The sequence below is a fragment of the Oncorhynchus clarkii genome, chromosome 10, assembly GCF_045791955.1.
Source record: "Oncorhynchus clarkii lewisi isolate Uvic-CL-2024 chromosome 10, UVic_Ocla_1.0, whole genome shotgun sequence".
Taxonomy (NCBI): Eukaryota; Metazoa; Chordata; class Actinopteri; order Salmoniformes; family Salmonidae; genus Oncorhynchus; species Oncorhynchus clarkii.
The window spans coordinates 67,940,787-67,956,626 of NC_092156.1; the positions used below are offsets into that span (position 1 = coordinate 67,940,787).

The 15,840-nt window shown below is 38.9% G+C and overlaps 3 protein-coding genes across 5 annotated transcripts in view; all 3 read right to left on the reverse strand.

Annotated features, from left to right (window-relative positions):
- The window catches only part of LOC139419041 (HECT and RLD domain containing E3 ubiquitin protein ligase 3), a 35,776-nt gene extending 35,496 nt beyond the window's left edge, over window positions 1–280 (reverse strand). The window contains exon 1 of one of the 3 annotated variants that reach the window (XM_071168900.1): window positions 66–280. The gene's annotated coding sequence lies outside the window, so the exon portion shown is untranslated. The remainder of the gene's footprint in view (window positions 1–65) is intronic. The other 2 variants (XM_071168902.1, XM_071168901.1) reach the window with 2 other exon arrangements.
- LOC139419045 (probable E3 ubiquitin-protein ligase HERC3) lies at window positions 243–10,036 on the reverse strand. The gene is made up of 24 exons (XM_071168907.1): window positions 9,610–10,036; window positions 9,023–9,137; window positions 8,829–8,899; window positions 8,247–8,468; window positions 7,932–8,023; window positions 7,608–7,738; window positions 7,300–7,427; window positions 7,086–7,162; window positions 6,870–6,988; window positions 6,626–6,685; window positions 6,418–6,523; window positions 6,072–6,264; window positions 5,769–5,926; window positions 3,957–4,031; window positions 3,792–3,836; window positions 3,607–3,693; window positions 3,362–3,484; window positions 2,997–3,140; window positions 2,639–2,805; window positions 1,905–1,968; window positions 1,756–1,814; window positions 1,446–1,629; window positions 1,158–1,257; window positions 243–1,052 (listed from the first exon to the last, which is right to left on the reverse strand). The coding sequence occupies exons 1-24, from the start codon at window positions 9,836–9,838 to the stop codon at window positions 835–837; spliced, it is 2,967 nt and encodes a 988-aa protein (XP_071025008.1). The 5' UTR covers window positions 9,839–10,036; the 3' UTR covers window positions 243–834.
- A 1,512-nt stretch (window positions 10,037–11,548) lies between these two features.
- The window catches only part of LOC139419317 (E3 ubiquitin-protein ligase HERC2-like), a 32,470-nt gene continuing 28,178 nt past the window's right edge, over window positions 11,549–15,840 (reverse strand). Inside the window, 8 exon segments of the mRNA XM_071169261.1 lie at window positions 11,549–11,847; window positions 13,281–13,383; window positions 13,683–13,866; window positions 14,218–14,288; window positions 14,375–14,444; window positions 14,546–14,712; window positions 15,134–15,274; window positions 15,563–15,742. Coding sequence (XP_071025362.1) covers window positions 11,549–11,847; window positions 13,281–13,383; window positions 13,683–13,866; window positions 14,218–14,288; window positions 14,375–14,444; window positions 14,546–14,712; window positions 15,134–15,274; window positions 15,563–15,742 — 1,215 coding nt within the window.

The window sequence follows — 15,840 nt, forward strand, 5'->3', positions numbered from 1 at the left end:
GAAATGTAATCAATTGCACAAAACGTAGCTACGTGATTTAAAGCAACAAATAGCATGTGTTTTACCTGTAGAGATGCATTCCTGAATTCCACTAGCTGGGCGTTTCGACAATAACAAGGAAGTTGTGATGTAGGTTGATGCTCTTCGTCACTCAACATGTGACTTTGGGTTTATACTTCTATACCCACAAAGTCAGATTCCACAGCCATACAATTGGCCAAAAAAATGCAGTTTGGTCTTCATTTAAGACTCCGTTAGGCATACGTTTATCAGTGCTGTTAGGGTAAGGTGTTACATCACATTTTATGAAGAGACATTTCAGAAAAGGGCGGGGTTTATGACTTTGTGGGTATTGAATCTAGTGGCGGGCATGACTGGTGTCAGCAAAATCTAGCCGAATCATGCGATGTACTTGCATAACTTCCTAAAAAACAGTATTGCACTAGAACTTCCACAACAAATCTTTATTAACAGTGGCTCTTTTTACTATGGCACTCATTCGCAGTTTAACATTTTTATTAACAAAGACAGCACGTCGTTTAGATATTCAAACAGCAGAGGTCTTTAAGTATCCAGTTATCCCAGTGCATGAAGGAAACATGAGTAGAACATGTCAAGAAATACATATTTATATTGGTCCATATTGTGCAATACTGAAGTAATTTAAATAGGAAAACTATATTTAAGACGACTTAATATGTTTGAAGATGTTCAGTTGTTAGCTCTGAATGTGTTTTATTGACTTAAAACATGAATATAATAATAATAATAATAATGACTGGTGAGGATAAACAAATATTTAAAAAATGCTACATGCTTCCCAGTTTAACAATTTCAAAAATCTCCAAACACATCACAGTGGGTGATAGCATGGAGAAGCTTCTCCTGTAGTGTGTCGATACTGCTGTAGTTAGGGAGGCATAATGTCACAGAGCACGTTTGTGCTTTCGGATAATATTCATCAGCGTCAGTGCTGCCCAAAGACGTGATTTGCATCTGCAGTTTGGAGAGACTTTGTCCTCTGGGCAGTCTGTCCGTTCCAGTCAGAAAAGCTAGAAGTTAGAAATTAGAGGATAATAATTATCCACTGACCAAGCATTTCTGGAACTATACAATTATTTACATATTTAAGTTTAATTAACTGTCTGTTAACTCACTTAAGAACTTCTTCTTTTCCTCCTCTGAGAACTCTGTGAAAACCCTCCAGAAGTTCTGGATGATGTCATCTGTGGGCCTATATCCTTGATACTTGGCATTCTGTTAGTGCAGAGAAAAACATAACGAAACAACTGCATGTACAATAGACCATACCACTGTATTATAGCCATAGACTGTATAGCCCAAACAGGATGGGACCAAACAGGATAGGCTACCAAACATGTATGAACTTCCATATTCTATTGCTTATGTACTTTTATGACATATCCAAGCAGGTTGAACTTTACCTCTCTCAACTTGTCCCACTCGTAGTTGTCATCTCCTTGTAGAAGTGTCATCAGCTCCTCAGGTAGAAACATCCTCCATGCCTGTATAGGGAAGCCTTTGTGGAAGCCTCTCTCAAAGACTGCAAACTGAATCTGCACCGACTTGTTGAGCTTCATGTCAACATACAAGTCAACATATTTTTTCCTGTGAATGATATATGGCAGACCAATGTTTATTTATCAGTTCAGAAAACTTCCTGTGGAATCATTTTGTTAGTTCAAGAGAATCATAAGATTCATATGTTGATAAGATTATTGTCATCAAATATACCTGTTGACCATGGTAACTGGGACCTCCTCTCCATTTGGTATCAGTTCTTGCCCTTTGTACTTAGAAAGACAATAAAGATTATTACAGCATCAGCTGGGGTTACCTGTGTAGGCTACCAAAAATGGCTAAAGGTATCAATTCTCTCTTACCATGAAAACCAAATCCATTGCTTCAACTAACTCATCATCTTCATCCAACACATTCTGCAAGCCACTGATTTTAAACAAACAAACGATAAATGTGATTTGAGCAGATATATAATAGTATCTCTAAAACAACAACTACACTTAAAATGAAGTGCTTTGTAACACCCAAACTAGTGGCAACTGAGGAACCACCAACTTGAAGGAGACAAAACCTTAACTTTGCTGGAGTATTGAAACACATTATCCTGAAATGTTTTTAGATACAGTAGTATGGATTCTTTAAATCAACAGCCAGCAGTTGAAGACATATACATATATATATATATCCACATTATCATAATTCACGTTTAGTGCAAGTTTTGTGGAGACTGAGTTTTGGCCTTCCAAATCTCCATCAGATGATCAGACATCACCATGAAGTAAATTCGTTAATAGTCCAATAAGAAAGAGCGTTCCAAACCTCTCTGCCAATAACAGCACATTTTCACTCAGACCACTCTGACAGTCCTTGCAAAATTCTTGCTTGAGAAATTGTCCTCTGCTAAGAAGCTATTTTTTTGCTCTTTTTGACCATTTTAATTGAATACAATCACAGTAAGGTGCTTAATTGTTACCCAGATATGACTTGATAGTGAGATTTAAAAAAATGTTTGCATTGGAACTTTAAGACACTTTATGTTGGTGTTTTCTTTATTTTGGCAGTAACCTGTATAGTTTTTTCAGCAGAATAATTGTACCTTGCTTCAGTTGGAGACAGCTCTTTAAGGTCATCCAATGTTGTAGTCAGACCCAGAAGCTTCTTGAAGAGAGCCAGAGGAAAGCAGAGGTTCAGAACACACTGATTATAGAGTGCCTTCCCACAGAGCAGCCCAAGTAAGTAGAATTCATCAGTAATACCGCCGCACTATGGATTGAAAAAAACAGAATGCCATAATCTATTCAGAACTTTCAATATTTAACAGTATAATATAAGTATAACAGATTATATACATTTCTAATAATTGATATTTCTAAGTTGGTAAATAACACAAAAACATTGTGGGGGAAATATTGAGTTAAATCTGGGAACAATTTGTAATTGAATATGGATCATACATCTGTTGTGAACCACGCAAGTCCAGAGTCCTCGTAAACCTCCAGTGTCTTTGGTTCCATTGTGAGAAGTTCCCTCCCCAGGAGGCTGAAGAATTCCAGTGAAACACCACCTTCATCCACACCATCCTCTGCTTGAAACTTCACCTGGAGACAAAAAAAATATGCTATTTACTCCTAAATAAGGATTTGGAAATGAAAATACTTTGCCTAATACAGAGGTAGATGTTAAAATAAGTACAAAGTCCTGGTGTTTGTATTACTTTTTTAATCATTACTCTTTTCTCAGTTCAGTTCTTATTTATAGCTACAAAGTCAAAATGAACATTTTACACACAAAAAAACTATAAAACCTAGCTAACACCAACCTTCAAAGGCATTGTGAAGTTGTGCCCACTTTGTCGAAGGTGCTGGAAAGCATCTTCCAGGGCTCTCTCTCTCCTCACATGTATTGTAGGGACCCAAAAGGCTAACAGTCCACCTAGGACAAACTAAAAAAGGAACACATTTGAGATATGGCAACACTTAGCCTTCATTTTTCAAATCTGATAGCAGTGTAGTAAATGAATGTGGTACCTTTTTTTAATAAACACCACATTTGGAAACAACTTACGCTGTAATTGAGTTCCAATTGATAAACCATACATTTAGCCTCTGTGTTGAAGATGCAGGATTGTCGGTGAAATGTATCAAAGTAACCCTGACATAAGAAAGAAATTAGTTAATCAACAATGTCAATGAATATTTCAAATAATCTATTCTGAATTCAATTGATTGGTGTTGACTTTCATGGCTTACCTCGGGAAGATTTAGGTAGTCACAATATACAAGTGTGTTGAGCATCTAAAGAGGATTAGAAATGACTAAATCATTTTCCACTCTTTGTAGATTTCAGTGACATCATGAACATAATTACCCATTTTCATACCAACCTGCAGTCATTTTATGAGATAGGCTACTCACATTCTGAAGCATACGATTGGCTCTGTTGATGTGGAAATTGCTTGCCGCAATTTTGATGCGTCTGTTGCAATTGACCTGAACAAAACAGAGGTTAAGGGAGCATACAACATTGCACATTTTCTCCATACATACAAATACAGTGCCTTCAGAAAGTATTCACAGCCCTGGACTTTTTCCACATTTTGTTGTGTTACAGCCTGAATTTCAAATTGATCAAATTTAGATTTTTTTGGTCACTGGCCAACACACAATACCCCATAATGTCAAAGTAGACTTGTGTTTTAGGGAATTTTTACAAATTAATGAAACATTTAAAGCCGAAATGTCTTGAGTCAATAACTATTCAACCCCTTTGTTATGGCCTAAATAAGTTCAGGAGTAAACATTTGCTGAGCAAGTCAAATAATAAGTTGCCTGGACTCTGTGTGTAGTAATGATTTTTGAATGACTACCTCGTCTCTGTACCCCACAGATACAAGTCAACACTAATTAATTCAATTCAGTATAGATTCTTTGACATATTCATTGACATTGTCAATTAACTCATTTCTTTCTTATGCCAGGGCTTCTGTTCCAATCTGTAAGGTCCCTCAGTCGAGCAGTACATTTCAAACATAGATTCAAGCACATAGACCAGGGAGGTTTTCCAATTCCTCGCAAAGAAGGGTAAAAAAACAAAAACATAACAGACAATGAATATCTCTTTGAGCATGGTGAAGTTATTAATTACACTTTGGAGGGTGTATCAATGCACCTAGTCACTAGTAAGATACAGGCGTCCTTCCTAACTCAGTTGCCGGAGAGGAAGGAAACTGCTCAGAGAATTCATCATGAGGCAAATGGTGATTTTAAAACAGTTACAGTTAAATTAATGGCTGTGATAGAAGAAAACTGAGGATGGGTCAACAACATTGTAGTTACTCCACAATACTAACCTGAGTGAAAAGAAGGAAGCCTGTACAGAATAGGAATATTCCAAAACATGCATCCTGTTTGCAACAAGGCACTAAAGTAATACTGCTAAAAAATGTGGCAAAGCAATTCACTTTTTGTCCTGAATACAAACTTTTGGGGTAAATCCAAATCAACACATTACTGCGTACCACTCTCCATATTTTCAAGCATAGTGGTGGCTGCATTATGTTATGGGTATGCTTGTAATCGTTGAGGACTGAGGAGTTTTTCAGGATAAAAAAAAAACGGAATGGAGCTAAGCACAGGCAAAATCCTAGAAGAAAATCTGGTTCAGTCTGCTTTCCACCAGACACTGGGAGATGAATTCACCTTTCATCAGGGCAACAACCTAAAACACAAGGCCAAATCTACACTGGAATTTCTTACCAAGAAGACAGTGAATGTCCCTGAGTAGCCGAGTTACAGTTTTGACTTAAATCTACTTGAAAATCTATGGAAAGACCTGAAAATGGTTGTCTAGCAAATGAACAACAAATTTGACAGAGCTTGAAGAATTTTGAAATGAATAATGGAAAAATGTTTGCCCAATTCAGGTGTGGAAAGCTCTTAAAGACTTACCCAGAAAGACTCACAGCTGTAATCACTGTCAAAGGTGCTTCTATAAAGTATTGATCAAGGTGTGAATACCTATGTAAATTAAATATTTCTGTATTTCATTTTCAATACATTTGCAAACATGTTTTCACTTTATCATTATGGGGTATTGTGTGTAGATGGTTGAGGGGACAACATTTTTTTTAAATACATTTTGAATACAACACAACAAAATGTGGAATAAGTCAAGAGGTATGAATACTTTTTGAAGGCACACAATTATGGCAATGGATATTTATTTACCTCATACAGCCTCTCCATAACCTTTACAGTCCCTTCAAATTGTTTTTCAGCAGCATAATCCTCCTCTGCCACCATACGGAGATACTCTGCTGACACATAGTGGAATGTTTTCACCAGAGTTCTGAAGGGGGTGTCGGGAAGTGTCGACCATAGGCCCTCTATTGGAATTAGACAAAAGTTTAGTTAATACCACAGCACACAAAACCTGCTATATCTTAAAAAGAGAGAAGAAAAGGGGAGGAGAGAAGTCAAGACGAGAGAAGAGAATGGAAAAAAAGGTATACTGATGGATGGTGACTTTACCAAGGACCTGGAGCTTGTCTGGGTTCAGTCTGAGGATGGCAGCAGTGAAGGCCTCAGTAATATCCATGCCACGTTGTTGTTTTAGGAGAACCCTCAGGAGCTCAGGAATAATGAGGTACACCCTCAGACCCTCCACCCCAATGGGATCCTTACTCAGGGAGGGAAGGAGAATGCGCTGGACAACATCTTCAACCTAGAACCGTAACAGGAGTGCTTGTGTGGGTTACAACTAAATTACTTATCGTGGCTTACAGTATCAATGACTGGTCAAATTGAATATCAAGAACAACAAACAGAACTATTGAAAATAAGTATCTGATCATAAAGATAATAAATTAAATGATACCTCAGCTAGCACTTTATTCTTTTTAGCCAGCTTTTGAAAAGCCAGTCGGGCGAATGACAAGTCCAGGCCAGAGTGCTTCAGTGAGGTTTGATAATGTTTGTCACGGCTAGTGATTGATGAGATCAATAAATACTATTAAATATGCATCAATAAAACAAAGTATTCAATAATGTGATAAAACATTCATGGCTAGGCAGTTCATTTTTACCGTTTGTCCAGGAAGCTCCCATTTAAACATGATGCAGAAGAGAATGTTTTTGTGATTTCCCTGAAAATAAAAGTGAAGATTCTTATAGTTCAGTGTATGTAAGTTCCTGAGACCTTCATCTTTTCAGTAGTTGTTTTGTGTCACTGACTCATGTATGTTTGTGTTGCCTTGTCCAATTATCAACCATCATGAGTTGCGTATTTGTATTGAGCCTAGGCATCAGGTTTATTTGTATTATACTAACTTCTGTATCGTCTTCCATGATTTTGAGTCACAGTCCGAGATCCATCTGTTAATGATGTCATCATCTAATGTTTGAGTCACTTTTCCGAGATTGGAGTCATTCAACCCTTTTCCTGATTCCTGTTATAACAATTTTATGCACTGTATTAAAACAATGTTAAGTACTAAGGACAAACAGAACAAACTAACTGTAAACTTTGAACTGTAAACACATTACTTGAGTAGTGCTGCACAAGGCAAAAGAATGGTTTCCTCCAGCAAAGGTTTGTTCAATTTGCTGGTCATCAATGTGGTCTGAAAGTTACCCAAAACAGTTAGGATGTTATAAACCTGTTATTTTATCATTTCACAGAGACCAACATTTCAGCCTAAGTACTGTATTGCATTTTAATTAGGTTACGTTATGCAAAGGAAAGGAATGTTTTAACTACCCTGTGGTAGGTGTACTGGCAGAGGCACAGACTGATCCATCTTGACTCCATTTCCCAGCTGCCCTTGCTCTCCATGCCCAAATGAGTAGATATTTTTGAAGGAGCCCACAAACGCCAATGTGTGGTTTCTAATTTGACAAACAGGATTGTAGGTAAAGGAAAAATCACAAATCAACTGTGATCCCTAAGAATGCATATATCCAATAATATACCCAGTGACACTCCAAGCTACATCCATTGATCTTTGTGTGACTATATATGATTTAACAGAGATTCACATGACTTATATCAATCTAGTAACTACATACCTTCCACATGCTATCTGGGTCACCTTTGCCCCCCAGAATTCGGCGACCAGTCGAGGTCGTAGTTCATTTCTGAGAGAGTTGTGTCCAAGCTGTCCATATCGACCCGAGCCAAATGTGAACACGAAACCTCCCTAGAACAAAAGCCATTCACACAGTTATCATGAGGATGTGTTCTGCTCCTGTTGTTGATATGAATGTTTCTACTGTATGTGATGCTAACCAGCAAGACATCATTGGTCCAAACATTCTTTAGACCTTAATGGTACTGGGAGAAAAAAACATAGTATCAGTTGGAAATATTGTTGTGTAAAAAAACGTCAGAACCTTTGTCAGAACAGCAGTATGCTCCCCTCCACAGGAAACAGCAACGGTCTTCTTTAGATTCAAGCAATCAACAGGAGCTGGAGCAGGTCTGTCTGTAGAAAATAGATTTCACCAATTTTTTTCTTTGCTTGTCTTTTTCTGTTTTGACCATTGTAAAAAGAAAAAGCTATTAAAAAAAATCTACGTATACTATTTGACATTAAATTATCTACTCATACTGTCTGCTTCAAACATATCAAACGTATTACTTTTCTTTAAAACATACCAACTATTAATGAAAGAGATATTATTTAATAATATTTGTGTATACAGTACCTATTGTGTCCCCCAGTCCCAGCTGCCCGGCGCTGTTCTTGCCCCAGCCGAACACGGCTCCAGAGAGGGACAGGGCGAAGCTGTGGTCTCCCCCAGCGGTGATCTGAGCCAGGGGGATCCCTGACAGAGACTTGACAGGCTGGGGAGACAAGGTGCTGGGCTCTCTCTCCCCCAAACCCAGCTGTCCGCTGGAGTTCTGGCCCCACGTGAACACTTTACCATCTAATGGAGGTAAAATAATATTTATACATAGGAAATCTCACAGGACACATGCTGCATTGTTAGAGTATGTGATAAATGTCGTTTTATTTCTAATGTCTATTGTGAACCTTCTCAAACTCATGGGCTTTTGGGCAAGATGATGTCCCAATAAAACATCTCTATTTTAGCATTAAAGCCTCTGTTTATTTTATATTTAAAAAAAATTGACAGTGTGCAGGTCTCCATCTCTTCCAGTATTCTCATGTTGATATCTACGTACCTGGAACAGAGACTATTTTGTATAAAGGACATTCAAAGAGCACAGACAGCCTCCTATCATATCCCTTCTCAAACTGAGTGATTTAGAATGTGATTGTTTACCTTGGGTTAGTGCAATGGAATGCTGGTCTCCACATGCAACCTGAATTACGTGATTCAAGTTACCCACTGGTCTGAGAAAACACAGACAACCAAAAGTAATCATTACAACATGGTCAATTACTACAATTGACAGAAGCCACTAAAATGTGAGTCGGCCTAAGCCGAGAGATGTGTCATTTCTGTCAAGCACCCACCTGGGAACATTGGATGATTGGGTGAGGCAGAAAACTCTGCCCTCTTCAGACAGTAAAATAATATGTGCATCACAGCAACTCAGAGCCAGAATCTTCTCCCTGCACTCCACACCCTCTACACACATGAAATATAAATTAAATGTATTAAATAGCTTAAAGGGGCAATTAGCAGTTACTTCATCCAATTGTTAATAACATGTACCCATTGATTCTTGAAGAATATAACTTAGAAATGCCTCGAGCTTAGTTCAACTGTCATACCCCATCAGAACTCAAAATATAAGCTTGTTTTACTCCAATGTCCGTAAACAATGTACATGTAAACAAACACTGTATAGTCTCAAAACATTGTTAAAACTATAATGTTGATATCATGGATGGTTCGTCCTTGCATCAATAGCGCTATCTATGAATTTCAGAGTGGTTACATTCCTCAAGCCCCATGCCTCAGCTTTATACAGAAACAGGTGGAGAGGACGCTTTGTTATTGTTTCACCTGCTGATTGCCGATTTAAACATTTTGTTTAAGCATTTCAGTAAAGAAGTGGGCTCTTGTGGTGGGGAAAAACACATAGAAAGGTGCTTACTCAGTTTTCCTGTGATCCTTCTCCCATCTTTGTCATCTTGCATCTGAGCGAGGGACACTTGTTTCCCATTATTTCTGATGAACGCGACCACTTTATTACCTGCAGAAAGATGCGTAACTGGAGATTTCAGGTGTATGAAATTTACGCAACCGTCCGTGTTCGCCTTTACCAAATCATTCGATTTCACTAAACCGAAGCCATCACGGGTGTTCTCTCCCCACGAAAACATTGTAAATGTGTTATTATTATCACCGTCTAAACGTATCCATAATCAGCTCATCTTGATGGAACACAGGACGGTCAGTCTGCGCCCTAGGAGTCAGTGCGTTCTGAAAGCGATGAACGAGACCATATGACATATCTGTAAAAGAAACACAGCAAGAAACGAAAACGAAACCTAAGTTGGCATTTTCCTCCAAACAGAAACGTATGCCACAATGGGCATGGCCTGAGTAAACTAAAATATCAGGTTGGCACATTTGCAGTGGGACAGGGTAGAGGTAAAGTATTTTAAACAAACAAACAACCACATTTGGTTCCTTGGAAGTTGTTCGAAAGTACTTTTTTGGTTTCCCATTGGTTCTGGGGACAAAGCCATACGTTTCCTGACAGTGAAAACAGAATGTTTTGAGAATGGAAGTGGACTTTTAATGACACTGCTAGTTTAGGTTAACTGTTTTGAACTCCAAGCACAATTCACTTGCTTCGGCATTAATCATGCAAACCATAAATGTTTTTATGTTGCATGGTGTCAGTAAGATTCAAACCCATGATCTCTCTGTTTTCTAGCCATGGAATTAGTCAACTGCACCACTAGGATGGAGCAAGCATGCCATGTTTTTTTAACTCATAGAAAGCTGTTCATTTTAAGTCTATTCAAACAGACCCCATTTCAAAGGAAACAAGCACTAATTAAGATCAGGTGTAGCCAATTAGTGGGTGCAGCAGACACACCCCAACACGTTCTTTGAATGTTACTATGGGTTCTTGTTTTTATGGAAAGTTTTCTTAATGTTCTGAGAACATTACTTTAAATAGAACCATGAAGAAACCTGCATAAAACATTATGTGAAGTCCTGGAATTCCCACAGAAAAACATTGTTTCTTAATGTTCTCTAAACCTCTGAGAACATGACTGAATAGAACACGAGGAAAACTGTAGAAAACGTTATGCTGAAGTACTGAAATTCCCACAGAATTTTTTTTTTAATTCTCAGAATGTTCTGAGAACATGACTTTAAATAAAACCTGTAAGAAACGTTATGCTGAAGTCCTGAAATTCCCATGGAAGAACGTTGTTTCTTAACATTCTCTGAACAATTTGAGAACATTCATTTAAATAGAACCCTGAGGAAACGTTATGGGAAAGTTGTATGTAAAATAACCATAGGACAACCACCCTCTCACCAAGCTCTAAGAAACATATGGTTCTCAGAATGTTATGTATGTTGTAGGAGAAACCACACCACTGCTCTGCATCGAAGTGCTGACAGCAGTTCCCATTGATAAAAGAAAACTGAGGTGAACTAATCATCTCTATTTATTAGATACAGACAGAATTATTCCGTCAATAAAACACAAGATACAGACATATATGTCAAAAGATGATGCAGACGTGTCCAGAAAAAAAGGATGTTCACATGTAGGATTACATCAAATGCCACACTATATCAATAAAGAAAACATGCATAAATAAATAGGCTCTTGAATGTATATGACTGAATGTATATTACTCAATAAGAATGTTATTTTTAAAAATCACACCCAGAATTAGTAGACATTCAGTCAAGGAATGTGTTTTCTATAATAGGGTAGGCCTACATATCCTAGATTTGCAATTTTCACATTTTCAATAGAAAAAGCCAAGGGAAAAGGCTAAATGTAAAAGTTTGAAAAAAACTGGCAAATCTGAACCTAGAAGGAGGCTATAACCAAAATCCTATGCTAAACTGAAGTGATATATTGACATGTAAGAAACACATTGAATGAAATTATGAACACAGCAGTAGCCTTTATATAGTGTCCATTACTCCTTCCAGAAGCCTCTGTTGTGGGCCACTGCCTCTTTGAGCCTGGCCAGCAGCATCTCCTTGGAGGGGTAGATGGGCAGCAGCAGTAGGAAGTGGCAGGTAAGGGATTCTGGGAAATGTAGTTCAGTAGAGTTCTGCAGGACTGCCACCTTCATCTGAATCTTGTCCATGCCCAAGATGGGAGCGCGATCACAGCCTGTCAGGAACACTGAGAAGGAGTGGAGAGAGAGTGAAAGGTAGACAGAATGGGAAGAAATATAGTGGATGTCGTTGTGTGGTAGGTAGCCTAGTGATTAAGAGCATTGGGCCAGCAACCAAAAGGTCCCTGGTTAAAAACCTTGAGCAAAGAAGGTGAAAATATGTTGTTGTGCTTTTGAGCAAGGCACTTAACTCTAATTGCTCCAGTAAGTTACTCTGGGTAAGTGTCTGCTAATTACCGTAATTGCTGGACTATTAAGCGCACCTGAATATAAACCGCACCCACTGAATTATTTAAAAAATATGTATTTTGTACATAAATAAGCCGCACATGTCTATAAGCCACAGGTGCCTACCGGTACATTGAAACAAATGAACTTTACACAGCCTTTAAACGAAACACGGCTTGTAACAAAAATAAATAGGCTTTAACGAAACACGGCTCGTAACAAAAATTAAAACAGTAGCCTACCAAGAAAGTCATTGGTCAATATCTTCCTCCTCCTGTGCACTGAAACCACTGAAGTCATCTCCTTCGGTGTCGAAGTTGAATAGCCTCAGAATTGCTTCATCCGATGTTGGATCGTTTTCATTGTCGCTCTCATCACTTTCATCCGGAGGCAAATACCCCGCTGAGCTCATGCTGCCCCTTCAACACGCAGCAGTCCAGCCTTTCGAAACCCGTTGATGATAGTGGATTTTTTGACAATGCTCCACGCTGTCAGGACCCACTGGCAGACTTGACCATAAGATGCTCTTCGCCTGCGGCCCGTTTTAGTGAAGGATTTCTCCCCACTTGTCATCCAAGCCTCCCACTGAACAAGGAGCGCCACCTTAAATGCACGATTTACACTGATGTCGAGTGGCTGCAAATACTTTGGGCCATCTGCTTTTCTTCCCTCTGAAAGCTTTTGTTGTCTTTTTGCACTGAGTCAGTTCCTCACGCTGCTGTTTCCAACGTCTTATCATCGACTCATTAAGGCCAAGCTCCCGTGCAGCAGCTCTATTTCCTTTTCCAACAGCCAGATCGATCGCCTTCAACTTGAAAGCTGCCTCATATGCATTTCTCCGTGTCTTTGCCATGATGAGGGTGACAAAATTACTACCGTAATCAGAATGATGGGAAGTTTGAGCGCGCTCGATTTACGTCACATTATGTGACGGTGCTCAGTTTTTTGGCGGCATGAATCTTGTGAAAGCGGGAAAAATCCATAAATTAGCCGCGTCATTGTATAAACCGCGAGGTTCAAAGTGTGGGAATAAAGTAGCGGCTTATAGTCCGGAAATTACGGTAGTCAAATGTGTTCAGACAAAAATGATGTGTAAAAGCTCTTGTAGAACAGGAAGTTCAAATATGCAGACAAAACCCTGAACCAGCATTATGAAAGACTGTATGGTTTCTCCAGTTTTACTCAACCGAGAGCAATTTAGTGCCATACTTACGGAGGAAAGATTTCTTTTGGTCGTCTGTCAGTTCCTCAAAAGCCTCCCAGAATGTGATGATGTTGGGATGTCTGGCATGATACTCTCCATCATACACAGTGTTCTGGATATACAAACCAAACAAATGGCAGCAATAATTAAACAATATTAAACTTGCACGCCATTTAAACGATTCACCACTCAAAGTCACACAGTATGTCACAAAGCACCATGTGCATTTAGACAATGTATAGCATATTATCTCCTAGTCCCAGTCCTAACTTGAGATACGCACCCATAACTTGACATCAAAGCAAATCCCCATTGATTTAAATGCATCAACACTGACTGATTTATGCCCTAATTTCTCAAGTCAGCACCCAGCCCCACACTGAGTAATGAATGATGGTTGTATATAGAGACCTGTTTGAGCGTGTCCCAGTCGTAGTCCTCTTTCCCCACCATGACTCCCCTGAGCTCCTCAGGCTGGAACAACTCCACCACGTTCCTGTCACACACCTTGAAGAAGCCTCTCCTGAACTCTTCAAACACCTTCTCCGCTGATTGGTTGAAGGCAAGGTTCACATAGGCATCAACAAACTGCTTCCTGTAAATATAATTAATGGTATTTTTACATTTTAAAAAAACTCAGAAAGCATGATTGTTGTAACTTCTAAAATGTCAACTTTGTATTATGCATTACAGATGTAAGACCGTAATGTGAGCCAGTTTGCTACAGCAGGAAAATAATCCTGCAGCAACAGAACATGTGAATTATTATGTGGATTATAAATTATGGACATTTTTGTAGGGGTTGATCAATTTTTTGTAAGGGAAAATCAAGTCTGAAGCCTTTTTAAACCTCAAATATATACCACACTTTTTAAAAAATGTTCTGCAACAGGTGGATCAAATTAAGATCTTACATCTGTAGGAGTAAAAGTTGCTGTAGCCTTACTTGTTAAAACTTGTGACTGGTATTCCTGTTTCTTTGGGATCCAGCTCCACCTTCTGGTCATCCCAGATCACCTGATGAAAATAAACAGTTTTACCACTATTCACATACTGTATCTAGGGATATTTCATTGCTCAATCAGTTTCAATATTATACATACGGTGAAGGTCATGTCCAGGTTTTCTTCAACATCATCATCAGTGTAGTACTCCAAGAGGTACCGCAAACTCCTTCAATTACAATGAAAATAAATTAATGTTGAAACATTTTCATCCGTTTCTAAGGGACACTAATTCAATGCTAAAATGTACATTCTAAAATACAAACGTACCCTCCCACAACAGGGTCAAACTCTCTCAGGTCCTCCAGTGAGGGCTTGACCCCCACCATCTTCTTGAACAGGGCCAGAGGGAAGGGCAGGTGTACAATGTTGTGGTTGTACAGGGCCATGCCACACAAGACACCAAACAGGAAGTAGCTCTTCTCCTCCACTCTGGGCTGGTAGTAAGGGTAGGTGGCACATGAGCCAAGGCACAGATCAAGAATAAACAAGAACAGGCACCATCCCAAGCTGCTTTTTCAACTAACTTCTATCTCCTTTTTTGTATATTTATTTTGTCTGTATATTGCAATTCAACATTTTTGCTGCGATTGTGTACAAGACACAGCCTAAGTAATAATAAAACATTGGTACATCAGGAGGAGAGTAGGGAGTGATGGTGATTATACTTGTAAACAATTGTATATTGATTGATACAGTGTAGATAGTGGCACTGCTGTAGTGGTTGAATCTCTTTCTGTTGCTATTAACTGACTAAATTTATTTAGATTGTTTTTACTCAACAATTTTTATTTGCTTGAGAGTGCAGTGATTTATTATACAGTAATGAAATCGTAATTCCCTAATTCTAGTTCTTACCTTGGCAGGGAACCAGACCAGTGTCTTGGTGTCATTGTACATGAACATCTCAGACTCTGGTGCCAACAGCTCTTCAAACACATGGAGGAAGAAGTCCCTTTTGTTGACGAGCGACAGCTTCATGTCCTCCACAAACTGCACCTGAGGGATACAGTAAGATAGGCCACATTTAGGTTGAGTTCTAGACTCTACCACTGGGCACAGACGTCAATTCAATGTCTATTCCACGTTTGTTTCACTGGAACCAACGTTGATTCAACCAGTGTGTGTCCAGTGGGTAGTGACAGTCTAACATTAAAATGTTAAATCGAGTAGCTGAGATTTGGTTTGATTTGGCCAAGATTAGTTGAGTTGTAACATTCGGTCTCAGGGATAATTCTTTGAATGTTACTTTATTGTCCCTTTTGAACTGACAAAAGATAATTTTACCACAAGTTCTCTCTGGAAGTAGTCATGATCTGCAGCACCCAGTTGTCTGAAGGTGTCTTTGATGAGTGACGGGCGCCTTAAGGTCAACTGGAAGACTGGGGCAAGGGGAGATTCTGGGTTGTCTGGGAACGTTCCAGAAGGACACATCACTGTTAGCCGGTGGGCTAGTTTGTGAATCTCCTGCAATATATAAATATACACTAGTTTCAAGTTTTTTTCATGTCACGTGCACAAGTACATTGAAATGCATTTCCTGCTATATATATACATAAACACAT

Coding starts and splice junctions, on each gene's coding strand:
- LOC139419045 (XM_071168907.1), bottom strand. CDS start 9,838: ATGTTTTCGTGGGGAGAGAACACCCGTGATGGCTTCGGTTTAGTGAAA. Junction 7,739..7,931: donor ATACTGCTGTTCTGACAAAG/GTTCTGACGTTT, acceptor CTTTTGTTCTAG/GGAGGTTTCGTGTTCACATT. Junction 2,806..2,996: donor TTGCGTGGTTCACAACAGAT/GTATGATCCATA, acceptor TTCAATCCATAG/TGCGGCGGTATTACTGATGA.